Raw genomic sequence first — 27,844 nt, 5'->3', positions numbered from 1 at the left:
ATCACAAATGTCAGCGCGTGTCTCCACATACCGGTCCGGCAAGTTGAAATGCAAAAAAAAAAAAAAAAAAAATAGATCGGGAGCGCGTCCATAAGCGTCGCCTCATTTGATGCTCTCCAGTGAGTAAACCTCACACACGCGCGCTCCCGCCGCTCCTCCCAGAGTGAAGTTAAAGCGCGAGGCGAGCACAGCTCACACACCGGAGATTCACCACAGACACTTGGACTTCGACCGGACAAACTTTACAAACGGACTCTCTATCAAAACCCTTACACATCAACTCTATATGAGATGTACTTTATGTGAAAAGAAACGCGAGTTATTGGATACATAAATGCAGGACTGACGGAACGCGCTCGGTGCCTTTACCTCCAATGCGCCGCTGATGCGCTCGAGCTGGTGAGTGAAACGCAAAGTTTAAAAAGTGGAAAACGGCGAGAATTAACGCTTGAGTTTGTTTCTAACACATATATATATGTGGATTTGACAGTTTTGTCGTGTATTATTGTGAGAGTACCCACAAATTCATGCTTAAGTAAGTTTATGAGCTACCCATATAGCTGATCTTTACAATGCATTTATTAATTTAGCAGACAAATGAGCAATATTGCTTTTTATACGCAAGCAGCTCTCTATCTCTAGAGAAATCTTAGTTGTTCTGAAGCTTTGGTCGTCCATTCATTTTACAAACATTGATAGGTTCAGAGCGTTTCAAAAGATTTGTTGCTTGTGCACCAGTGCACTTCAAGTGTTTATGCTCGTGCATGTGTAACTCAATGTTGTGCATATTACCGGCGTCGTGCACAAACATGAGAACAACAATCCAGATCAAAGCTGTGCAAGTCTGTGTTCAAGCACTATTAAAAAATAAAGCTTTCCACTGGTTCTTATGTTTTAATTTGGTATATGGAGATTAACACATTAAGGTTCTTAAGCAGTAAAGGCTCTTCGGGTCAGTGCTTTGGTTTCTGGGTTCTTTAAAGAGTTTTCTAAAGAACTAAAGAAAAGCTCTCTTTAGAACTTAAAAAGTTTCTTCTAAGGAATCAAGCTAAAAAAAAAACATGTTTAGTGCAAATTAGAACCTTTATTTTCAAGACTCTATCTGACTTGTATACAAATACACACACTTTTAGATGCTATATAATCATTGTGGAATAAATGAAAAGCTCTGAACAACCAATGCAAACACTGGTAACTTCAAGTGCTTGACCGCAGCAGGACAAAAGCATTGGGTCTGGACCACGCCGGCTTCTATTTTTCTCAGAGAAAGCATATTTCGGTGCAGTTTGCTTTTAATTTAGGAGCTCGTCCAACATCAAACTCTGGCAGTCTAAAAGTTCAGCAAACAAATGGCCACAAACAGGTTTAATTTTGTCCGCTCAACGGGAGTTCAAAGGTAGTGCTGAGGCTCAAACACAAATCCGTTCAGTCACGGGCGTAAAGGAGATTAAATGCTATTATTGCTGGTTTTACCCACTTTATCTCGTGTTTGTAATTCTTATGCGGTGCATTGTCGATGATTAGTCCAAGAGAGGGAGGAAGCAATCAACTATCTTTGCTGGGTCATTAAAATGTCATATAATAAATTATGTGATTAAAAAAAATAATAATACAATACAGAACTGAGGGCAGAAACAGCGTTCACAGGGACAGCTTGACAGATGCTCTTCTAAGCACATGTCACAAGTAGTGCATTTAGGTTATAAATAAAAAGTAAGACAAACAATACACGCATAAATCGTTCACTTATGTCAAACATATCCAGATGTTAATGGGGTTCTTCTGCATAAATCTCTTTATTTCTGAAGAATAATGTTGCACAGAGCTTTAAACACTTTTTCGGAACAAGAAGTGGCCAAATCTTGACATATTACTGTCATATTATTTTTATTTTTTTTATGACCAAAAGTCAGTGATCTTTCCATTAGGAGACTGAAGGAAATGTACAACTCATGTGATTCTGTATATCTATCTCTGCCAGAGTAATTGCAGATTCCAGCGCTAGTTTACGATAGCAAAGCTGATATGGAAGGCAGGCGTCATTCAAACATGTGATAATCAGCCTTGCCGTCGTTTAGTGTTTAATTGCGTTTAATTAAGTTTAGAGGGAAGCCCAACACTATACTTAGAAGCAATAAAAACACAACAGAAAGCCCCATTCAATGAAGTTCATCATAGAGGAGTGTTTGTTTGAGCACCAGGCCGGACTCTTTGCTTTTCTAGCACAAAATGTGAGGTTTTGATTTGATTCTAACTGACATTACGGACTTCCAACACATAATATATCTTAATTCCTAAGTGAAACTGTTTAAGCTAATACGAATCAGACTCTATTAACTGGAATACCTTCCTGTGTGCGGTTTCATATTTTCAAGTGGCTTCCTAAATTCCTTGGCACTTGTAAATGTCAAAGAGAGAAGCCCAGAGAGGAGTTTGTGTAGACGTTGAGAAGACAAAACGGAAGGTGAGAGAACATGGTGCACAGGATATGAGAAAGGATGAAACTTGAGGGAAAAGCAAATATTCCTGTCTGAGAGACTTAATTAAGGAGCTGTGAGCGGAGTAGAACTTTAAAGCACTGTCAATTCATTTTACAAGTTTATTATACACTGGCTTATGGTGTCATGAAAATAAATGGGGTACACTGTTGAACATAATGGATTCAAAAGGGGTCTTTGTTGCAACGATGCCATTAAAAGAACCATTTTGGGTCCACCAAAGAACCATTCATGGAAAAGTTCTTAAAATAACACTTTTTTCTTAGTGGGAAGAATCTACTAAAGAACCTTTTTCCATTATAAAGAACTTTTGTGCATTAGAAAGGTTCCATTTATGTTTAAGGTTCTTCATGGAACCATCAATGCCAAATAAAGAACCTTTATTCATTGAACATTCTGAAAAAATCAAATGAAAATTCTGTCATCATCAAAACCTGAACTCTTCTACTTGTAAATAAAACTTTAATTTAGCCTTCAGTGATGTAATAATGTAAAATAATAACCTCATGTGTTGGAATCATCAGAATGTGAGTCTGAGGTTGTGCATGTGGCAGATCAAGCTCCTCGTGCCAGCTTTCCTCACAGTGTCAAAATAACATCCCTATGGTATTTCCCTACCGTTCTGTCCAAACAAAATCACTCACAGCGCAGAACAGAACCATGGGTTTTCTGATAAACACACACACACACACACAGACACGCACACGCACACACAGGACTCTGCCAAGGCAAACACGGACATCTAAAAGCTATCTTGAAGACCACCTCCTTGTGTCTCTGTGTTTCGTAAACGCGGCATGACAGGGGACTCGATTCTTCTGTCTGTCTCTCCATATAAAGGACCTGTCCCACAAAGTTTGTGCCACTGACACTAATGATTCCTCAAATCATGCCGTTATATTTGAGGAGAAGTGTGCTGGTACTTTACTTTTAAGTAATCAGGTTTAGGGCCATATCTAGGGATCAGATTTTCATAGAGACTACTAGTTGGATTTGGACTAGTAAGTAACCACCTATAGTAACCACCTATAGCAAACACCCTGGCAACACCCTAGCAAAACACTAGCAACTGCCTGGCAACGACCCGCAAGACCCTAGCAACCAAGCAGCAAGTTTTGCATGCATGATTTTAATAAATAAAAAATCGACTTAAAGCTCTTGTTTAATTTGTCTTGCACTGAGACTATATACTTGAAAAATTCATAAATATTCTATAATAATAGATTGTAAAATATTCTACAGTAAAAGATTCAGAGAGATTCTACAACAAAAGACTACAAAAAAGATTCTAAAAGATGCAACAGTAAAAGTTTCTTAAAGATTCTAAAAGATTCAACAGTAAAAGTTTCTTAAAGATTGTGCATTAAAAGATTCTAAATTATTTTACAACAAAAGACTCTTCAAAAAAAAAAAATTCTTCAATAAAAGATTCTAAAAGATTCTACAGTTAAAGATTCTAAAAGATTCAACAAAAAAGATACTAAAATATTCCACAGTAAAATATTCTACAACAAAAGTCAACAAAAAAGATTCTACAATAAAAGTTTCTTAAATTCTACAATAAAAAAAATATAAATGATTCTACAGTAAAATATTCTAAAAGATATATTTTTTTTACAACAATAGACAATAAAATGTAATTAAAAATAAAATACAATTGAAAAACCCATTTATTTATTATGCATTCATTCATTCTTTATCAGTAGGGCTGAAATGGCACTGGACAACATATGAAGGGTGTTTCCATGCTCTTGTTGCCACATGATCAGATTTGTGGGGTCCTGCTGATTTTGGTTCCCTTCTACACCAATTAGCAGCGCGTTCTCTGCTGGCCTGTCCTTCACAATCCAGGATTAAGAGGTTAAAAGTCAGGCTGGAGGTGAAGGCAGGGGAGGGGGTGAAGGGGCGTAAAGAGGACTGAGAGACGGGGGTTAGTCAAACAGCGGGCGGCTTGACGGAGTCGACAGGGCAGAAAAAGCAACACTTGTGAAAGAATGCAAGGGAAAATAGCAAAAGCCCACCAGAAAGGGTCAGGACAAAACTCAACTCTAATTGCATGCGTACAAACTGGCATGTTTGTTAGGAGCTTTTAAACAGGAGTGTTCAGGATCTTCCAGGTGGCTTTAGCGCTCTTAAATTAAACCTCAGGCTTCAAAGAGCGACAAAGCCATGCTGACCAAGCAGTGTGTGTGTGTGTGTGTGTGTGTAGCCCGAGTCACCCGTCGTCGCTGCCAAACCAAACTGAAGAAGACCTTGATGGATGAAGCCAAATGATGCGTTCTGAAGAGCCACATCAAACCTCGCTATAAGTACACACACATGCAATGGTTTCAGGCCTCTCAGCTGTAGCTCAAACCCCAAATAACTTAAACACAGCCGTGTATCAAACGCTCCCAGGCTAGATTTTCCTATGTAGCTCTCTCTAGAGCTGATTTGGTCCGCTACAAATATGGCAAAAATCAGAAAAATGCTGGTTTGTCCACCAAGCTATTTCCCCTCAGGAGGCGAAGGAGCACATCCGCGCAAGCCGCCGCAAATTGCCGCATTTCGCCAGGCAGTGAAAAAAGAAAATGACTTTAATCTAAGGCTGTAATTACCTCCTGACTGAACTGTAATTAGGAAATGAGCCTTGAACCGAAGACGCAGACCGCGGCCCTGAACTCTACGCCAGGTCAAATACTCCACCGACCGGTATTAATGGCTAATGCGAATTCAAACACAGCGTCCCGATAAACACATTCACTTATTTGATTTCACCCAGAAACCGATAAGTGCAGAATAAGTGTTAGTTTAAGATGTTCTTGTTTAAATGTTTAGATTCGGGCCGGTCTTGAAGATGATGTGTGTGGGTCACTGTTTGTTTGAGCCTGAGGGTGAAGATGTGGAATGTGTCGGTGAACTTTGCTTGCACGCACACAAACCTGTGGGCTTTATCCTGCTAGTCCCCCTACAGTACACACACACACACACACACACACGTCCCCCGGCGTATCGCTGACGTGTGTCTCGTCATGTGGCGTTTCCTCGGCAGCTATTTCAGTAGAGGTTAACGGCACTTGTATCTGCTTTCAGCCCACACGAGTGACACGGTCACTGTGTATCTGTGTGTGTGTTTGCAAAATAGTTCGCATTTACAAGGTTGAGAGAGCTTCAAAAACGTTGATAGCGCAGCTATATATTCATAACACTTACAGTGAAGCGCCACTGCATTAGCATGTTTTTTGCATCATTCTAAGGAATGCAGATATATGAATATGGTAAATGGTAATCGTTTGAAGTATCATCCCAGATGGAAACGTCATTGATCAAAGTTCACAGACATAATTTAATAGACACACACACGCACACGCACACACACACACATAGAAATAGTATAGACATAGTATACACTGTAAAACAATTATATGATCAACAAGTTACGAGAACATGTTTTTACAGCGCTTTAACTCATCAGAAAACAAGATTCAACTAATTTAAGTTGAAATTACTTAAACATCCAAGTTGATTGTACTCAAAAATGTAAGCCCGCAACTTTTTTTTACAGTGCATTTACACAGCTATGTTATATTTAAGTTTAAATTAATTGAAATTATTTGAGGCAGTTGTTGCCATACAGTAAGATAACAGGGCTGTACAATCAATGTGGACAGCAGTTCGGATCATTTTGGTGAGAAATGTTTGAGTTCATATTGAGATCTCTGTTATCTTGGCAAATCTGAGCTTCAACTCTCACTCATGTTAGGGTCTTTATCTCTGGAGATATCATAAATACTGTGGAAGCCTGCATTTACTTGCATTGCTGTCTGGGAGAAAAAATAGCGATATTAAAGAGATTCCTACAGGATTACTATCTGATACCACCCAGCACTGTATCTTTCTTTCAATTTAATGTGGCATGTAAACATAGGCTGTTGACATCTGTAATTTGGCCTTATCAGCAGCAGACTTCAGGCCACAACAGAACCACCCAAAACTAGAGCGACTGCTTCTCAGTACAAACTACAGCGAGTCCCTGACAGATACCGCTGAGCATATAGTGAGAAACACGGACACTGAACGCTGTCACAGCACATGACCTAGTTAAAGCGAGTGTGCCTGACGCGTGTAGCTCATCGTCTCAGAGGTGTATTTTGGTGTTGAGTCAGTCATACTTTGAGCAAATATCCAGTTTCAGGTGTTGCAGAAGTGCGGAGCGACTCATATTTAATACTCAAGGTGCTGCCGACTGAATCACCCCGTGTTTGTGTGTTAATTATCCTCAAAGAACATTCCTACTTACCAAACTACCACAGTGAATCACTGCTCTTAAATAGCTGTAACATTCATAATGAAACTTTAGACTCAAATAGCACAATCATACACGGAAGAAAGAATGGTCGCAAGTAAAGTTAATAAATAATTACAAAGAATCGGCAGGCAAAACACTAAATTAAAATTGAGAAAACTAAGAAATTTTGAAGTAGAAAGACTAACCAAAAGATTATAATTGCATCTGAAATTGGTTGTTTGTTATGTGTTTTAATGCATTATTCTTTCTAAAGGTGTAACTATGATTATTATAATAACTGTGAATACGATTATTCACAAGATCATACAATGCATTACAAGGTATAATTAAGTAATGTGTCACTGTACTTTCTTGTATAACATACTCCAATAATCTTTACAGTTTCAAAAAAATATTTTAGGTAGAGAAGGATTTCATGAATTACGAACACTTTGATACTTTCATATTTACCATCCATACTACAGATTGATTACCATATTCATATATTATGGTTAAATCTCATAAAAAAAAAAAGAAGTCATTTCACTCCAAAATTGATTTTTTTTACATTATTTTACAGAAATGTTTTATGCCAATTCAGCACCTTTCTTCATTTGTACAGCACATACTATCACTATGTATTTATGAATATTTTATCATTTAAATAATAATATATTCTTGTTTTTGTATCACAGTAGCCATAGTCTCATTTATTTATTTATTTTTATTTAGGGGTGAAATATGACCCAGACAGGTTTTGTGAGATTCATACTTCCATGTTATTGCAAGATACTTCAAAGAATACTACGTAAGTCTAATAATTACTTAGAAGCTGAAAACGCTTCTCTGACTGACATGGAAAGAGGAAAGCAGTGATTTTCTGATGTTGTATCGTGCACAGGTGGTGTGTTATCTGATCAAACCACGTCCAAAACACACACACACACACACACGCACACAAACGCGCGCTCACGCACACACAACCTGTTCAGCACCACAGTTTTCCTCATCATCTGCCTCAGGCCACATTGTGTGATGACCAGGTTGTGTGTGTTCATCACACTTGTATTTGAACGGTGTTTACACAGAATCTACTCAGATATCTTCATGCAAAAGAATGTATCGTGTCGGTGTGGCTGCTCGATGAAAGTCATAAATTTACCCAAACTTTTAAGTGTCATATTTACAAAAGATCAAGATTAAGTCAGACAGTAAAGTCCCCTAATATAATGACAAAACCACAGTAAAGGGAGAATGTTAGTACTTAGTAAGATTATTATTATTATTTATTTTTTTAAAGAAATTAATACTTTTATTCAGCAAGGAAACATTAAATTGATCAAAAGTGATATATATATATATATATATATATATATATATATATATATATATATGGAAACATTAAATTGATCAATCTATTGTATGTATATACAGTATATGATTCAGCCATTTTACATTTGCGGGTATACCTGGATCTTTGTTAGATTTAGCTCACTTCTGGGGACAATTTTGTAACCAAAGTGAAGTTAAGTGAATCCAAACACAGACAGAAGCTGCTTCTGAGACGACTGAACATGAAGACAGAAACGGCAAATGAATTAACAGAAACAAAATGAATACACATATTTGAACACATCTAAATCGATACTGCAAGACAGGGACAAGCTGTCAGCCTGCATTCCTGCACTAAGTGTGAGTGTGTGTCAGATAAACACTCCGGACAGCCTGCAACGCTTCACTCGACTCCATTCAACACCTCTATACTCTCCGCTTCTTAAACACAGCTCGCTTTCTTTGCATTGCAAACACCTTTTACCAGCAGAATGCTACAGTATTCCTGCTCGACCGCTTATTACCTAAAATCTCCAGATCACATTTACATTCATGCATTTAGCAGATGCGTACAAGAAAATGTAAAGACATGATGTGTGTGTATGTTGTTGAGGAGAGATGTGGTAATCAGACTTCTCATTTTTTCCTGGTGGACAATAAATTTAATTTAATAAACGCTTTAATAAAGCATTTAATAAACGCTTTTATGCAAAGCGACGTTCATGTCCATAGCATGCACTAGAAGATTAATATGTTTAAATCTCTGAGCAATACACTGCAAAAATTATTTTTGTTTTCTAGTAAAATATCTAAGCATTTCTATGAAACTGACTTGAGGTATGTCTTGTTTTCTGAAAAAAGTAACAAAAATAAACGAGTTTATGCTTCAAACAAGAACAAATATCTGCTATTGGAGTCAGAAAAATAAACATAATTAAAAGGAAAAACAAGATTATTTTTCTGACCCCATTGGTAGAACGGCACTAATAAAGAGAGGGAGGTGATTGCTCATCTGTGGGACACAAACATGCAGACAGGCCTGTGCGTGCACCCTCTCATCCCCCCAAAACACACTTCCTGAAGCATTCCAGCCCAGACCTAAAGTTGGACAAGCAGCTGTGTGACGCTTACTGAACCTTTGACCTTCTCCTACTCTTACAGAGCCAGAACACAGAGAAGGAGAGCCAGCGTCCCGTCTCACACACCCTGGTGAGTCTGCACATCTACCTGTCTTGAATGCAAATGACATGTGAAAACACTTTTAGGAGCTTGGGAGACGAACTCGAGAGCCAGAATTGAGGAGATGCTTAAGCGATCTGGCACATGCAGCTTCCAAACCCACACATTTGGCTTGAGTCGAGGCAGAAAACCACAAAACATCCCGTCTCAATAAACCCCCTCTGAAATTAGATCGAGAGTTTAATGAAAAGTTGTCTAGTGAGTAAATGTGTGTTTGTGTAAACTTTAGTTTGAACCCGTGCAGCTCAAGTTCAGGTCCAAATCTAATCGAACACACCTGAATCAGCCAATGAGGGTCTATGGGTTCAGTGGAAAACTACAGCACTCGCGCTCCTTCTCAGTTTGCATACTTATACTATGCACTGAATGCAAATACTTTGCTGGTTATTAAAAGTACAAAAGTTTGAGTAGGTAGGAGCCCAACAAAAAACACATCCTAAGAACAGTTAGTTATGAAAACGTTATTTCGGGAATGTTCGAAGAACATCGGGGAAAACATTAAGGGAATGTTCCATTTGATCAATTTGCAAACATTATGGTTCACTTTAAATGTTCTTAAACAAGTGGTAACGTTTAAAAATGATTTGATGAACGTCACACTTAAACGCTACAGAGAAAACATTCAATGAAGGATATATAAGTAATGTTTTTGTGCTAATGTTTTGAGAACGTTATTAAAGACCAAGTAACATTGAACTAACATTCTAAAAAAGTTACTGGAAATGTTTAGAGAACCAAAGTTCTGAGAATGTTGAGTGTCAATATTGAAGCAAATTACAATGGCATAAAACTACATCTTTAGACCACAGACACCTACTGTTTGCACATACGCTTTAACATCTAGCTAACTTCATTACTTTAAAATTCTTTCTTTACATTTTTGCAATTCATACATTTAGAGAATGCTATTGCTTTGCATGTAACACAAGTTTTATAGTGATATATTACTGAATATCACTAATTTGGGAGTATCTGCAAATATAAATGTGAAAAGAAAAATCAATGATAAACTTTTCAGAAAGGGATTGTGGGTAATTAAGCTAAAAAACCACAGTTTTCAACATGTTATGATTTGGGATGCACTAAACATCACCTCACAGGTCTACTATTGGGAACAGATAGTGTACAAAGTGGGATTCAGTTTAGACCTCCAGGAACAGGATTGAGTATCGATGCTTGAAACTTTTGGAAGAGTCAATAGTGAAAGCTGGTTATAATCACCCCTCTCCGCCTCCTGTGTGTGTATAAAGTGAGTGTGTCTCGTAAAGTAGCCTGGCTCAGCATGTATAGCACTCAAGCCTTGAGCTCTTTTAGAAGATTGTGTTGTCCTGCCCGAGGTGGGACAAGGGTTAATATAACTCCTCTCACCCTGTCATGGCCTGTCCCAACAGCCCGGCACAGGCGTCAGCTCACCCATTCCTTTATATCTTCTGCTCCTTCTTGACCAAGACACAAAAGACAGGGCTCAACAATAAAGAGTAAAGTTTTAAATCGCATGTCATTAGACAATTATGAGTTGTTCATGTACATTCCTGCAACTAAAGGAATTCCGATCGTTCTCATCTGTCCCTTTCTGGAAGGAGCATCTGTGTCAACACTAACTCTTTCAGCATAAAAGCTGAAGCGACGTTACTCGATACTCCTGCACATAGTGACATCCTGCTCATATTTGTTTTTTACACTGAGCCTGCGAGTGCTCTCCGACATTCTGTATCCAGTTCCTCCTGTGTACACACTGCAGTGTGCGTTAGTGTTTGGATAAGTTGCGCAAGAGTAGAGCCAAGGTGTTCGATTAGACTCACAGCACAATGCTAAGATTTACCTAACCTAAAAACACACAACAGAGCCATGCACGTGAACACACACCCTTCATACACACCCGTATGTCCAGATGTTTACGCTCAAACACAAGACTGTAATAGGCTTGTGACATATGACGGATAGAGAGCATGTGGTTTCCATCCATCCTTTAGGCACATGGCGAGCGGCCACTTGTGCACAACAAGGGCCGATGATCTCGGTGTGCTGAAGGATGGGTGAACATGAAGAGACTCATGGGATTGCTCAAATTGAATGTTTAAAGGAGGGCAGAATGTTTCCAGAGCACTTGGTTAGCGTGTCTGAGGATATTGGGAAAGAAGAGCACTTTGCAGCTTTGCGCTTTATGGCTCACAAAAAAACAAAACAAAACAAAAATCTGTATTTTTTACTTGTTTTCCAGTACTTGTTACAGCTACTAGGAAAAAAAAGAGCATCAAAATTAAGTGACTTCATGCTCAAAATGTGAACAAATATCTGCCAATGGGGTCAGAAAAATATACTTATTTAAAAGGGAAAACACAATTCTTCTTCTGACCCCATTGGCAGATATCTTTTACTTGTTTTAAGCAAAAACTCACTTAATTTTGATACGTTTAAGAAATTTCAGATTTACTAAACAGGGTGGGGTTTGCGCTGCCGCAAGCTGTTAGTAAATCTGGCCCTTGATATCTTTATTTTGCTTTTCAGGTAAATTTATCTTGATTTAAGTATGTCGGGATATTTGTAAAAAATAAATAAAAAAAGAACCTTACCTGTATCAATCCACAGGTCTCCACAGTCGCTCTGTGAGTGTATGATACATGAGCAATAGAAAGTGTTGCGGGTGGCAACATGTCGATAGGCCTGATGTTCTCGCATGGATGGGAACCACAGTCCGTTGCTGGTCTATCTTGCACGTCTCGGCTGTCTGCAGGGTATTTTGGCCAAACAATGTGCCCTATTGTAACCCATGAGGCAACAGACAGATCCGCATGTCATGTTTATCTTTTCCGTGTGTGTAAGACGTTCATGTGTTCTGGAAATTGGCCCCAGGGCTACCAGACTCGAAAAATCACCAACGGAAAATAAGCAAGTTACACAAGCAGGTTATCGTGGCCAAATATCACAGTTGGCTGGAATGAGGAAGAAAGCAGCCTTCCAGATGCTGTCATCAGCAACACATAAAGACATTCCTAGACAATTACATGTCCTGATGCGCTCTTGGCTGTCAATAGACCAGTCAGCCCTCATGTGATGTGATGAGAATCTGGAGAATGAAAAGTGTGCTCAGACATTTATAAAACGGCCACCAAGTCAATTTCCACTTCCAGATTTATAAACGACTTGTTTCAAATGTTTCTTATCAGACAGGTCTTTGATGCTCAGTCTTGCATGTTAGCGTAATGCTGTGTTGATGTGCAACTAACATAATTGTCTTTTGGCTGCTGGTGATTTCACCCTGTAGCCCGAGACTGGTTGCCCACTGAAGCTAAGCAGGGTTGAGCCTGGTCAGTACCTGGATGGGAGACCTCCTGGTAAAACCAGTTTGCTGCTGGAAGAGGTGTTAGTGAGGCCAGTAGGGGGCGCTCACCCTGTGGTCTGTGTGGGTCCTAACGCCCCAGTGTAGTGATCGGGACACTATACTGTCAAAGAGCACCATCCTTCCAATGAGACGTTAAACCGAGGTCCTGACTCTCTGTGGTCATTAAAAATCCCAGGATGTCCTTTGGAAAAGAGTAGGGGTGTAACCCCGGCATCCTGGCCAAATTTGTCCATTGGCCTCTATCCGTCATGGCCTCCTAATCATCCCCATATACTGATTGGCTTCATCACCACCAGTAAGCTGGTGTGTGGTGGGCGTTCTGGCCCAATATGGCTGCCGTCGCATCATCCAGGTGGATTCTGCACATTGGTGGTGGTTGAGGATATTCCCCCTTCCAAGCAAAGCGCTTTGAGTACCCAGAAAAGCGCTATATAAATGTAACAAATGATTATTATTATAATAATTATAATATACAAAAGGATGGGCTTTTGATCACTCTGATAGAGGAACTGTCGGAGAGATTTAGACACAGAGAGATTTAGACATGCATTTTGACCTGCTGCACCAATAATAAAGTGAATAAACTGACATGTGAAGGCCAAGTATGGTAACCCATACTCAGAATTTGTCCTTTTAACCTGTCCAAGTTAGTGAACACACACACACACAGCAAAACGTGGACATTTCCTGCCAGTATTGAGGATCGATCCGGCAAACTTTGGGTTACCAGTCTGTCTGGCCCAAAGCGTGTTTGAGTGTGTAAACTGGTAAAACAACTAAGAATGTGTAGCATTTCCCTGCTGGCCACTTTTGGTGTCCGTCACGAATGATTCGCATAAGGGATGTTAAGGACGAAGAGCTGGAGGTTGTGTTTGATTTGCGTGTGTAAAAAAACCACATAAGATGCAAGTAACTGCTGTTTGTTTAAGATTCCTATCAAAAAACAATTACTAAAAAGGAAGCGTGCAGACGCTTGTTTGAATGACAGAACAGGTAGAGTCACTTCAAACGAATGTTTAGAGTTACAAGCAAGTCGCAGAGATACAGTGAAATTCAACACACACACACACACACACACACACACACACACACACACACACACACACACACACACACACACACACACACACACTGGGTTACATAAGTTCATCCTCTCTTAACCCAGCAACCTTCATATTATTATTATTTGTAGTTGGCCGTTGTCTCTCTGTGTTAAAGCCATCACAGCTGTGGACGCTACTCTACTTCCTCTCTGGTCCAGCGAGGCCTCACACACATTCACACTTCATTGCAGACCTCAAGACTGGGTGTTCAACACCACGGCGCCTTCTTAAAGGGACAGTTCACCGTCCTACGCTGAACCTTCTGGCATCATAATCATCAAACCAGCATTACTTTCTTCTGTCAAACACAAGAGAAGATGTTTTGAAACATTTCTTGGACTCCAAATATATACTTTTATGTTCCACAGAAAGTCATACAGGTTAGGAACGACAGGAGATGAAAAACATTCACTTTTGGCTTCAAACACTTCCAAGTTTAATCACACTGTTGGTTGCTAGTTCTTACTAGCTTGACAAGACTTAGTATTATCATTTTGCAAGTAAAGGCATCTTGATTTAAGCATGTTTAAATATTTGTACAAGAAAATTATTTTTTGTTCAATTTTGTTGCATCATTAATGCTCACGTCACCCTATTTCATTGTAATAAATGCATTATTGGAGCTTCAAACCGCTGTCAGTCTTTAAAAAAGAAAAGAAAAATGACATTATTGACCAACTTCGCTTGCTAGCTATGAGCACTTCAAAGGCTGCCACAGACCACTATTGTTCCTGTGTAACCCGAGGAAACCAGTAAGGTCCTGTATTTATCTGTCACTGAGTGACTTGTGACCTTTGCAGACCTGTGGAACAAATCAAATGATCTCAAATCTCATTTTAGATTATCGGCAGTGTAGACACTCCGAACTGGCTTCTAACAAGAATAATATACAATGCTAACATCTCACAACTATGGAAACCCATTTCTACCACATAAGAAAAACAATCATGCCTTGGTAAACTTATGTCATAATTATGAAAAAGAGTCAAAATTATGAGATAGTAATGTTTTGGAAATTATAACATTAACAAGACAACATTTGTAATAATTGACTTTTTGTCATAATTACCTCATAATTTCGACATTTTAAGTCAAAATGTAAAATGCGGTAAAGAATAATTACAATTAAGAATTCTTTTTATCTCATAAGTTTGATTTTTTATGTCCTAATTATGACGTCTCATAATATTATCTCATATTTGTGTTTTTATCTCATAATTTTGACTATGTAATATTTGACAACCTTTAATAATTTTCAACTTCTTGTCATAGTTTAGACTTGTCATAATTGTGATTTTCTGTGTCATAGTTATGATTTACAAAAGCATGATTTTTTAAATTTTTTTTAATGTGATGGAAATGGGCTTCCATACATTTACAGTGCCTTCACAGAGAGCTAATCCCAATGAAGAATCTCTCTGTAACGGAGGTGCGCTTTAAGATCATTGATCAAGCAGTGCTGATGGAGGACATCAGGGCCAAATGTAAACTAACAAGTGAGCATGTTTGCTAGAAGCCTGACATCTGGCCTCAGCTGCAGACGCAAAGATAATTCCTCAGAGCAAGCGCTTGTAAATCCATTTCCTTTTAGACTGCTCATATCTGCAGTCTGTCCTTTCCGGTCTCCCACGCGGCTCGTCCCTGGAGAAGCACACAGTGTCCCGGCGTCTGCACAGGCACGCGTCTGGAGCGCTGGGTTTCCATGCAACCCCGAGGGCGACAACCGGCTGAAAGCACCTGCCCGTTACACAAACCTGCGAGTACCTGCAGCGAAACCTCTCGCTGATATCTGAGGCATCGCAAACAGAAGGACCTGATGTGATCCAGTCGCAGACAAAACAGAGCCCAGACAAGCCTCCTGCATCCTGCAGATGTGCAACGAAGTGAACGGTGAACACTGTCGATTCTTTGTTTCTTAAATGAGTGTGTCAGGCTGAGGTTGTGGGCAAAGATGTTTATCAGCACCACCATGAAAGATCTGGGGGATCGTGTTCAATGCATTCACTATGAGCGAAGCTGAGGGAGAGGTTAAGGGGATATGCAACAATTACAAACTTATGAACATCTAGAATGAATCCTTTATGTGTTGTTATGGTCCCTGTCCATTTAATTATAGCTGGACTGGATCTTGAAAGGAACGGTTCATCCAAACATGAACATGTTGTCATCATTTACTCACACTCATTTTTTTCAGCACATTCAAACTTGCTGCTTTGTGATAAAAGGACACACAAGAATTAATGCTCTTCGGCAAATGTATTGATTAAATTTAATAATATTTAATGTAATAACATTTTAAATGTGTTATTTAATATCTGAATACATGTGACGAAATTTTTATAAAAAATTTACTAAATGAATGAATATAACATTTAGAATTTTTAAATATTTAATATATTTATTATAAGATAATACTGTATTTAAATAAGACAAACAATTATTTTAATAAATTAAAATTTAGTTTTTAGTTTATTCATTAAAAGTTTAAATATATTTAGTAAATGTAAGATTTAATTTTGTAGAATTTAAAATGATTTAATGTTACATTCATTATTAGAACTTACTGTATTTGAATATATGTAAAATATATTTAGTGTTAAAAATTTATTTAAACATACGCTTAAGAATATTTACATTTATAAATTAAAAATATTATATTTATTATTAGATCTTACTGTATTTGAATACATGTGACTTTGAAGGACTTCTTAATTTTTTGCAAATGTATTATTCTAAGTCTGCTGAAGCCAAATATAGCATCTAAAGTCATATAGACCACCTTTGTGTTCATTGTATAATTTTCATGGTATGGGAAATAGTTGCTCCTTTAGGAATAACATGATGAATATTGTTTTAGATGAACTATTCCTTTAACTCTCATCACTATGTAGGAAGCTGTGCTTTTATTCAGTCGGCTCCATTCAGGACTTTCCTTTATGTTTTCCACAGACAGTAATGGCAGTGACATGCTCTTATCCAGGTCACCACTGTAAATCCTGAACCAAAAGAACGCTATTCTTCTCTCAAAAACAAGAAAAAGAGAGCGAGGTAGAGTGCAGACGTTTGTATGGAAACAAAACCGTCCTAGTCGTGAATCAGAGCAGCACTCAGCGTTACCTTTAGCTTTGATGTGTCTCTTTTTGTTGTGGTCACATGAATATATCAGAGCGAGTGAGTGTTTGACCTCGTGAACTTGACATGAAGGCCGTCACTGATCGTGGTCTTTCTTTCTTTGTCCTATTCAAAACACAATACACTCTACTCGATTTAATGACTACACACTCCTTGACAAAGGGGAAAAACACACAACATCAAGTTTAGCAGGTATAGTCGCATAACATAACACTGAAACACTTCCTTTAAACTGTTTACCTGTTAAAAGTGGCGTGCGCTCAAACTGACATGCTTCTGAATGAAGGTCTACTCATCTTGGGTGCGTCTCAATCAGCTCACTAGCTTTCTAGGTCATGAATCTGTATATCGTGCGCATGAATTCGGGGCATTGGTAAGGACAGTAAAGGACCCTGGCTCACTACATATTGGGACACTGACGACTCTATTTCCAGTAACATGACGTCCTCATTGTACAACATCACTACTGGTATTTATGAACAACAGCAGAGCTGATATCTTTCCGACATTATTTGTTAATGTGATTTAAAGTACATTATGATAAATGCTTTGATTGTTACATATACGTTCTACATTTCATAAATAATAAATGCTAAATGTTAGCTAGATTATGTTCATTACCTGTCTAGCAATATATGTTTAAGCTGAAATATAATAAAATAATGGTTTGTATTTTAAAAACATCTATCACATGTCATTATGTGCAGTGAGTTGACTTACATGATAAGTTTCATGCTTCAGAACTTCTATTAAGGAAACATAGTGAGCATCGATGCTCCCTAGTTGTCACGTCTCACTGTGGGATTATTTAGGGAGCAAATGTTTCGGTGCCCTGGTAAGATTTTGCGACTTGAGAAAGCCCTTAAAATGGTGTTGAATTGCGTACGTTTCCCTCCCCGCTGTCACGAATCAGTGTTTTATGGCCGTGCACTCTCAGGTTGAGAGATGGTACTGGTGCATTGTGGGTAACAGGGTCCAGCTGTGGTCAGGTGAGGCAGTTAACAGGAAGACTTCATGTTTCATCTCTCAGAGACAGTGATGTGGGCGTTAGGGGTTAATGAAGCAACTATGATGTCTAGAAAGAGCTCACTGACTGTAAACTACCAAAAATATCTATACAGTGGCTGATATTCAAATATTGTACAATAATTAGTTTCCATTGTTATGCTGATGACACTCAAATATATATTTCATCACGGCCGGATGAAAACGCTACATTTTCCAAATTGACAGAGTGTGTTAAAGATATAAAAGATTGGATGACGCGTAATTTTCTTTTATTAAATCCAGACAAGACAGAGGTAATACTTATCGGTTCAAAAAACCGCCCACAAAACCTCGCACAATACAACTTTAACATCATAGGATGTCCTGTTACTTTATCCTCTACAGTAAAAGACCTGGGTGTTATACTCGATTGCAACCTGTCTTTTGAAAATCATATTTCTTATGTTACAAAAACAGCCTTTTTCCACCTTAGAAACATTGCTAAGCTACGTAATATGCTATCAGTTTCTGATGCAGAAAAGTTAGTTCATGCATTCATGACCTCGAGACTGGATTACTGTAATGCTTTATTAGCTGGTTGTCCTGCATCCTCAATAAACAAGCTACAGTTAGTCCAAAATGCCGCCGCTAGAGTTCTTACGAGATCAAGAAAATATGATCATATAACACCGATTTTATCATCACTGCATTGGTTACCTATAAAGTTCCGTATTAATTACAAGGTATTGCTACTGACTTATAAAGCCCTAAACGGCTTAGCTCCAGTCTATTTAACGGATCTTCTATCGCCCTATAATCCATCGCGCTCTTTGAGATCACTAAATTCAAGGCTTTTGGTCATACCTAGGATATCCAGAACCACCAAAGGAGGGAGAGCATTTTCACATTTGGCTCCAAAACTCTGGAATAGTCTTCCTGATACTGTTCGTTGCTCAGACTCGCTCTCCCAGTTTAAAACTAGATTAAAGTCGCATCTCTTCAGCCAGGCATTCATATAATCCTACAGTTCAAACTACAATCCGGCCTCTATCCAATGCCAGAGGAGAACTGGCCCCCGACTGAGCCTGGGTTCTCCCAAGGTTTTTTTTTTCTCCATTAAGGCACCTGATGGAGTTTTAGGACACCATTAGGTCACTTGATGGAGTTTTTCGGTTCCTTGCCACTGTTGCCTTTGGCTTGCTCAGTTGGGGATATTTTGGGGATATTTAATTTAATTTTATCAATCAATAAATTCCTCTTGAAACAAACTTTGTTGTATTATTTTAATTTAATACTGTGAAGCTGCTTTGATGCAATCTGTATTGTGAAAAGCGCTATACAAATAAACTTGACTTGACTTGACTTGACTTAACTTACCACGATACACCATTATCAGCCTCAGTTAATGAAAAAAAAAATATATATAAATATATATGTATAAAGTAATACATAATAAAGTAAAATTTAACATATATAAAGTAAAATACATATTACATTTATATTATATATATATATATATATATATATATATATATATATATATATATATATATATATATATATATATATATATATATATTAAATTGCAATGTAAAAAAAAAAAAAAATATATATATTATTAGTAACTTTGTAAAAATTAAGAACCAAATTAATTTTATTTAGTACTGTCAATATGCACTCATAATATTTGATACATTTATCATATATTTAACTTTCTTGGCCATTCCTCTCTCTCTGCCTCTCTCTTATTTTCTCACAGTTGTTTTCTTTGCTTTTATATTATGCTGGAAAGCCAAGACTTTTCCTTTCCCAGCAATTTTTCTTTCTTTTTTTTTCTGGTAGAAGCCTTGAGCAATAACGTCCTTATCAACAGCTTTCTATTTAAATCAACACATTTTCAATGGCAAATACATTTCTTTAAATAGTCCCATGCATATGCAAAGCACCAGCTGGTCGAACGACACATTGACGGCGGAAAAGGGGAACTGTTGAGAGATCTTGGTAACACTTTACAATAAGCTCACATTGGTTAATGCATTAACTAACAATGAGCAATCCTTGTTAACATTAGTTAATTAAAAATACAACTGTTCATTGTTGGTTCATGTTAGCTCAGGTGTAAATAATATTAATAAATACTTTTGATTTTAATAAGGAATTAGTAAAGGTTGAAATTAACATTTAACAAGTTCAGGATTTGTCATTGTTAGTTCATGTTAACGTTTGTTAAAGAAATGAAACCTAATTGCAAAGTGTTACCGATCTTTAAAGTCAGTGATTAGTATGGATGTGCATTTTTTTAACTAGTTGTAGTTATAAAGTTAAAGTTTGATGGCGAATTCATTATTGAAGTGATATGTATTTAGATGTGACAGGTCAGCTGCTCTGTCTGACTGAAGAGACACTCAGAGCAGATCTGAGAGCTTTAGGTTAATCCCTGAGAGGTGTTTTTTATCTGCGGCTTGATAAGTCGCAGGCCGCTGAAGTGAAGGAGGAAGATGGAGTATCTGTGTGAGCTGGATGGGGGTTTATCTGAAATCAGACTCAACTCCCACTCCGTGTGTCTCTGTCGGCTGACTAGATTGTTTCTTGTGATGGTTTGAAATGATGCGGAGTGGGATAAACACCGGCCAAAATTAAAAACGATGGTTAGGCAATAGCTTTATCTTCATGCCAAGCCTCATCTTTCCGCCAGCTGCTTCCCTTCACTTAGAGTCGCTCTACTTGATAAAGTACAGTCAAGCTAAGATATTGCTGTCATGCTACTGAAAAAAGGTATATCTCCGACAGAGTACTTTCCCCTTGATCCTAGTGTGCACTAGCCCTACACACTGCCTTCTGATCTTTCTATCAAGCTCGGCTTCCCTAAAGTTCAGGAAGGGAGGACTGAGGTTTTGCTTCATCCTCATTCATCTATCAGGTTCGGCAGGTCTCTCTTCACATGCCAGATGATGCTGTGAAACACTACGCCACAGTCTGAATGCTTTGTGCTGGCTGAGGGACGGAAGTGGACTTTGCCCTCTGACAGCAAATCTATCACAGAAAGCCTCTTTCTTTCCTCCTTCTTGGTTTTTCTTTCTTGTATCTTATATCCACTTTCCCTTCATGTTTAAAAACACCACCCTGATGTTCGGAGGGCTTATCTTTGTGTCTTTCCCTGGTTTATGCCTTATTTTCATGGCTCACACTCTCAGCCTTTCGTCTTTTAGTAGTGCTTCAATCTTCAGACTTCTTTATATGCTCTTTTAAGTCTACAAGATTTCAAAGCTCTGAGAAATAGCTCTGAGGATAGCACATCTCTTCTCGTTCTGATTTGAGGTATTGTTCATATCTTTAGCAATGCAGGATGGATTACAAGCTAAAAATGGCAGCTCTAAAAAATAATTCTGCTCTATGCATTTACTTCGTCCACCTCTAATATCGCACAAATTCACTTCACAACATTCCCACGGTACTCTGAGAGCCAAACACCATGGGACGGCGGTGACCTACGATCTCCCTCATGATTAACTGCCCATAAGCCACAGTGTTCCACCTGTTATCAGGTTATCTGGAAGCGTGGTTTTTTTCCATCATTGCCTCTAGTAAAACAACTAATCAGGTCTCCCGGACTGTAAAGCGTTACGCATCGCTGAATGGAGACCAGCGAGAGCTTTTTGGTGAAGGAAACGGTGCACGTGTTACTCTTTCACCCACCCTTGTCGTAAGATCTTGTTGATCAACATCATTCCAACTAGATAGATCACAGCTAGAGCTCATTACACGAACAACAGGTATACGGTGTCAAAACATGTCAGAGAGTGCAATGCCAGTACGAGTGAATCGATATCAGTGCCCGAACATAACAAAGCACTTTCTTTCATGTCCTTTTGAACTCTATGTGATCTTCTTTCCAAGTACTGACATTTCAGACACATTCTTTTTGCTTTTGTGCAGAGAAAAAGTTTCGCTAAATAAAAAGAGGCAGACAGACCAAACAGAGCACACGTAATAAGCAGAGGATTAGTTTCAGAAAAATATGCTTGTGCTTGGCAGTAGTCCCTGCTTTATTTTCACAGAGCGTCAACTAAACCCACTGTCTAAAGACAGACGCTTGCATCACAGCCAGCAAGTCAATGGGACAGAGCAACAGGAATGTCTAAACCTGCTCCACTGCTTTTTAGACATAGAGGGAAGAAAATGGCAAAAGACAGGCAAATCATCTCTCTCTCTTTCACTCTCAGGATGACTGTACCAAATTTATTTATAGGAAACCAAATGTGTTGCTGATGGACATGACATAAGAAAAACAGTTTCCTTAACACCTACATACTGATATTGTGAGGTGTGTCAGGCTACAAAGTTTACATAAAGACACTTCATAGAAGCACTGCATATCTATATGACTTCCACTCGTTGTCAACAAGAATGCACCTTAAAATATATTTAAAAAATATCCAGATGTTATTACAAATATCTTTAGAAACTTGCATTAACCTCACAACAAAACTAACAACTTTCTATCAGCTCACACAGAAAAAATACATCCAAAAAAGCTATCTAGATTCTGAGACGTTTCCTGAATAACTGCCGAACAGTGCAGGGATCACCAGCAGGGCATTGAGAGTGATGCTTCAATAATGCAGCAGGAGGGAACATAATGATCCTACGATCTCTCTGTACTGTCCAATAAAACTGAGTGAGAGAATTTCACCTCAGCATGAACTTCTAACAAGAAACCCTCCATACTGTCCAGGAGAGAAACGGAAGGAGGAAAATCGTAAGGGAGAGCGAAACGTCTCCACCTCTCCTTTCAAGGCCAGATACTGCAGCGACTGATCTCACAGGAGATGATAAACTGTTTCCCCAGCTCACTTCAGTCTCCCAGCTTCATATCCCTTTATCTTTCTTTTTCTCGCTCTCCTCCCTGACTCTCACGTTCCTCCCTAAAGGTGTCTGAGCTCATCTGATGAGATCTGTGTCTGGCGTTCAAGGTCAGGTCTTCAGGTCCCAAAAAAATGTGGGCTTGAATGTTATTGACGTAAATTAGTGCATCTCTGGATCTAAATATAAAAATAAATGAATATGAAATGACTGAATGTTTGTAGAAAGACACAAAGTGAACAAAGTCCCAAAAAGAGGCAAGTAAAGTCTTATGAGCTAATGTGCAACAATGATTCAGTATGTGTGCTGTAAACTATGATGGAACTAAATGTTAATCAAACAGTTGCAATTAGATGACTTGTGGGTGGAACGATGCACAAAGCAGGATAGACGATGTTCATTAGGGCACTTATTATATAACATTCAACCATTCCTGAAAGAGTACTTCATAAAATACCTTGAGATACCATATGTTTGTTGTCAACTATATGGAATTCAAAATGTTTTGTTTGATAAACAAAGAAAAATAAGGTCAACAAACATCACCCTGAATTCCAGTGTAAGGGTCCAGCAAGCATGTACATCACTACCACAATCTATTGTTTGAGTACAACAAGGTCTCGCCTTTGATCACCCTTTGAAAGCACTTGGTCTAAAGCAACCCTTTTACTCTGCCACATAAAAAGACTGACCTCATAAAAAACACAGCATGTATTGCAGTATTCCTTGAAGTTGCTGAGAGGCATTACAAAACAAAAGAGTAACTTTATCAAGTATTCAACTGTTTGCAAATGACTTTAAAGTTTCAGTTGTTGATTCATGCCATCTCTAAACTTTGACAAATTTTAAGTGTCAAGACTGTTGTGTTTATTTGTTTCAAAGTAAAAAAATACAATATGAAGTTGATTGAGCAAATGTTTACTTGGTTTTCTTGTTACATTGCAGGTTTGAAGGGGTGAATGTGAAGGCAGCAACATGAAGCTCTTCCTCCCTCTACTGCTGCCCCTCCTCTTCTATCAACTCTGGTCATCCCCGGTATTGGCCGACGCCTGTCCGAAGGACTGTAGCTGCGCAGTCCAAGACTCCATATTCTGCTTTAGCCGCAAAGACACTAAAATGCCCAGCGAAATACCCACAACGACTAAGAAAATCTATGTGTTCAAGAACGGCATTGAGTCCCTTTCCCAAGAGGATTTTGTTGAGTTGGACAGCCTGGAGATGCTGGATCTAAGTCAGAACAAGTTGACTGAACTGCCAGATCGCGTATTTGAACCCCTGTCCTCTCTCCACAACCTGGACCTGTCGGCTAATCAGATCGTTCACATATCCAAGGACAGCTTTGCTGGACTGGAAATTCTGGAGAGGCTATATCTCTACAGCAACTTTATAGAGTACATACATCCTGCTGCTTTTGATGGACTACAACAGCTACTGGAGCTCAAGCTGCAAGGAAACAAACTGACAATATTGCCTGCTCTGAATATGCCCCATCTGCTTCTGCTAGACTTACGGTTTAACAGCATACCCTCACCAGGGCCAAATGACCTCCAGACACCCAAGTTGGAGTCACTGAAACTGGGTGGGCTGGGGCTTAGCAGTCTGAACGAGGAGCTCTTAGGAAGCTTCAAGAACCTCCATGAGCTCGACATCTCCAACAATCAGTTATTAACCTTTCCAGGAGTTTTGCGGGAAGCAAGGGGCTTGGTTAGTCTCAGTTTGGCTGGGAATCCTATGGGACCTATGAAATGGGAAGACTTTGAGAAACTTTCAGAGCTTCAGGAGCTGGATATCAGCAATCTAAGCTTGCAAGGGTTACCAGAGACCTTATCCCAGCTCTTTCCTCACCTAGAAAGACTGGCTGTCGCGGAAAACCCTTTCAATTGCCTTTGCAATCTGGCTTGGTTTCCTAGTTGGCTGCGAAACAAGCGAATTCAGTTGGGTAGGACGGAAGAGACACGCTGCCACTTTCCTCCTTTTAACTCTGGGAAGGTGCTGGAGAGACTGGGGCACCGAGAATTCGGATGTCCGATTACTACAATCGTTACGACTCGGACAGTAAAGACCACTGCAGTACCACCAGCTCCGGTTACCAGTTTACCAAGTACAACACATGCAGTACTCCTTGCCAAACCTAGTGATAACCCCTCTACGGAAACCGACAACGACCCTCCACCTCCCACCCCTAGTACTAGTATCGACCCAGACCTAAGATCAACCTTCTGCCCAACCAATATCTGTCTAAATGGAGGAACATGTTGGCTGGACAACAAAGGACACTTGGAATGTATTTGTCTACCGGGAACATCAGGGCCATACTGTCAAAATCAGAAAAACCCACCACCATATGAGGACTTCCCTACAATAATCGGCACTATGGAACCTGAAATAACTGCGACAATGGTAACTAGCTCCTCTATACTCTTAGACCTTCACCGGTACATCGATATGCGCCCGCATATCCGTGGTGTAAAGTTAACTTACACAAACCTTTCTGGACTGGACAAACGTCCCAAGCAGCTCAACGTTCCACCCTCTTATCCAGAGTACACGCTGCGTGGACTTCAGCCAAACTCTACATATTTTGTATGCGCCAGTCCGTTGGGTGAACCTGTGGGCTTTGATCGTGTATGCACAGAGGCCCAGACGGTCAGTCAGCAGCTAACTCCCACTGGAGCACGACTGGAGGACCCAAAGCTCACTACGATGATCATTCCTGCAGTCGCCATCCTTCTTCTGCTAGTCCTAATAGCTGTGGCTGTTGGGGTAGCTTGCTACATGCACAAAAAGAAATCAAAGGGACACCTGGACTTAGAATGTGATCCGTCACAGCTGGAGCTGGAGGGTATGGACAATGGGGCACTACCCCAAAAGCAAGAGATTATATCCTGTCCATCAACCACGCAGAATGGTGGCTTGGACTACGAGGTGCCCCTCATGCAAGATCACTGTACTGCGAACAACAACATGAACAGTTTGAAACCCTCATATTTCTGATAATTACAAAAGGTTTGTTACTTACTTACATGCTAAAGCATGAATTATACTGCTTTACAGGGTCAGCAGAGGACAGTAAGAACAGCCACCAGCTTTTTTGTAAAGAGACAGTGGCATTTAGGTGATTCCTGGTGCAATCCTGTAAGGACATTTCTGTCAAAATGACATCCTCCTAAGTGCCCTTTATCATCTGAAAAATGGAAAGACTCTACATGCCAATCTTACAACTAAAGATCTTTGAAAATTTTAATATGGCTGCCAGTCGTAAAATGGACATAAGGCTGACTGAAAAAAAAATGTTGCCGAAATATTGATGTGTAGCACCTGTGTGCAACTCTTAGGAGCTGCACTAACTGTGAACCGTAAGTCCTACATTTGAGTGGGCAATTGAAGATATTGAAAATATAAACTTCTTAAGTAACAAGGCTGACTCTTATGATGCTTTGTCTAACTGATAGGCATTGTTTCTTTGTTTTATATCTGTACCATGTTTTTGTACAAATATGTGACTGTTACCAGGCGGCTGCGCTTCCCCCATATCTTGTGACTTTAAAAGCAGACAAAACACCAGATTAAAAACTTTGAAGATTAAAAATTTACTTGTGCCACCAAGTGTATCAAAGGCTTTAGTTTAGAAATGCAGACAGTCTAAGCAGTTAAAAGTCTATTCAGACTTAAAACTAAATCCCTCCTCTATATTTTAGCCCCTATTCCCTATTCCCCCCAGAAATAGAGACAAAACGTAAGTTAAATGGAAATGGCAGATTGAAAAGCAGATTAATATACATTAGGTTCTGTTGTAAAAACACTAAGTCTTGCACTATATTATTGAAAGCTAAAAATTGGTGGGATATTTTTAAAATATTTATTTATATACCAAAAAAGGGTTTGTTTCATATATCACTATTCAAAAAACTCTGTCAGTTTGCAAAATTAGCCATTGCACTATTCACATGCTACTCAGCAGAGAGTTTGCAGTCACTTGCAGTTAACACCGTTTTGACAGATTAATATGTTCAAAAACACTACAGTGTTTCTTTGGCTAGCTCGCATTAGCTAAAAACACACACTCCAACTGACAACTCTCCAGAGCTTACCATTCATGTGCAAGACACAACGAAAGTGCATGAAACAACCTAAAAATTACTGAGGTCCTGGCCGTCATTGATCACTCATTGATCACTCTGAAATTTAAGCCACAGATACTGTGGATTCTTAAAGGTAAAGTTTACTGCAAAATGCCAAACGGAGACAGTGGGGAGCTGTGCTGATTTACCTCTGTGAGGAAATGTGTTACTATTTTGGCACTTGTTCTACAACCTGTCAAATGATGTTTCCAAAAAAAATGTAAAAATGAAATTGTGAAACCTTCTGCTTAAAAGAAGAAGGATTTGTAATCAAATTTTTTGTTGTTGCTGTTGTTGTTGGAATATGTAAACTGGAAAAAATCTCAGCAGTTATGAAGTATTGAAAATATTTGTGAATATTTTTGATAAGATCTGCCTCTAATTTTCCCTGTTTAATTTGGGAAGCTCTTTTTTTATATACCTTTCTTTTGTCTATATGGAAATGTGTGTATATGTATGATGGTATTTTCAAAAAGCTGCAAATAAAACAAACAAATAAAAATAAATAAAAATAAACTAGTTTTACATTCTTCTGTTTTTCGCTCAAGCTAGCTGGTCTGATTAGCAGCAGAGTCAATTAGGTTTACTGATGTTGAACGTATGTCTTTGTTTAATGTGTTTGGTAATAAGACTTAATAGATGCAAATAAATGTGAACACAGAGAGAGAGAGAGAGAGAGAGAGAGAGAGTGCTAACATCCTATATGCCATCTGCAAACACACCACACAAAGCTTTTATGAGGAATTTTAGGATTTGAGTGCCAGGGAAAGGTAATATATTTTCCCTTTATGGAGAAAGCCTGAGGTAAACGGGATTTTTTTATTAAAAACAAACAATTGCCAAATCTAATAGGTGCAGTTTAACCTCCATCTACGTCACTGGACTGAACATAATGAGGATTGTTTGTTATTACACACATCCTTTACTGACCACCCACCTGCTTTACAGGTACATTTGGA

The 27,844-nt window shown here is 38.8% G+C and overlaps 2 protein-coding genes across 3 annotated transcripts in view; one reads left to right on the top strand and one right to left on the bottom strand.

Moving 5' to 3' along the window:
• Window positions 1–27,844, bottom strand: part of coro7 (coronin 7) — a 162,227-nt gene that overhangs the window by 38,764 nt on the left and 95,619 nt on the right. The gene's annotated exons all lie outside the window — the stretch shown is intronic.
• vasnb (vasorin b) lies at window positions 17–27,401 on the top strand. Of its 2 annotated transcripts, XM_082180971.1 has the most exons (3): window positions 17–399; window positions 9,259–9,306; window positions 23,710–27,401. In XM_082180971.1, the coding sequence occupies exon 3, from the start codon at window positions 23,740–23,742 to the stop codon at window positions 25,756–25,758; it is 2,019 nt and encodes a 672-aa protein (XP_082037097.1). In that variant the 5' UTR covers window positions 17–399; window positions 9,259–9,306; window positions 23,710–23,739; the 3' UTR covers window positions 25,759–27,401. The 2 variants fall into 2 exon arrangements, with proteins under 2 accessions (XP_082037097.1, XP_082037098.1); XM_082180972.1 differs by lacking the exons at window positions 17–399; window positions 9,259–9,306 and adding an exon at window positions 16,333–17,383.

The sequence above is a fragment of the Leuciscus leuciscus genome, assembly GCF_965113295.1.
Source record: "Leuciscus leuciscus genome assembly, chromosome: 1".
Taxonomy (NCBI): domain Eukaryota; kingdom Metazoa; phylum Chordata; class Actinopteri; order Cypriniformes; family Leuciscidae; genus Leuciscus; species Leuciscus leuciscus.
This window is presented reverse-complemented; position numbering and strand designations above follow the sequence as displayed.

What these genes read in the sequence shown, in the direction of transcription:
- vasnb (XM_082180971.1), top strand. Translation starts at nt 23,740, where the DNA reads ATGAAGCTCTTCCTCCCTCTACTGCTGCCCCTCCTCTTCTATCAACTC.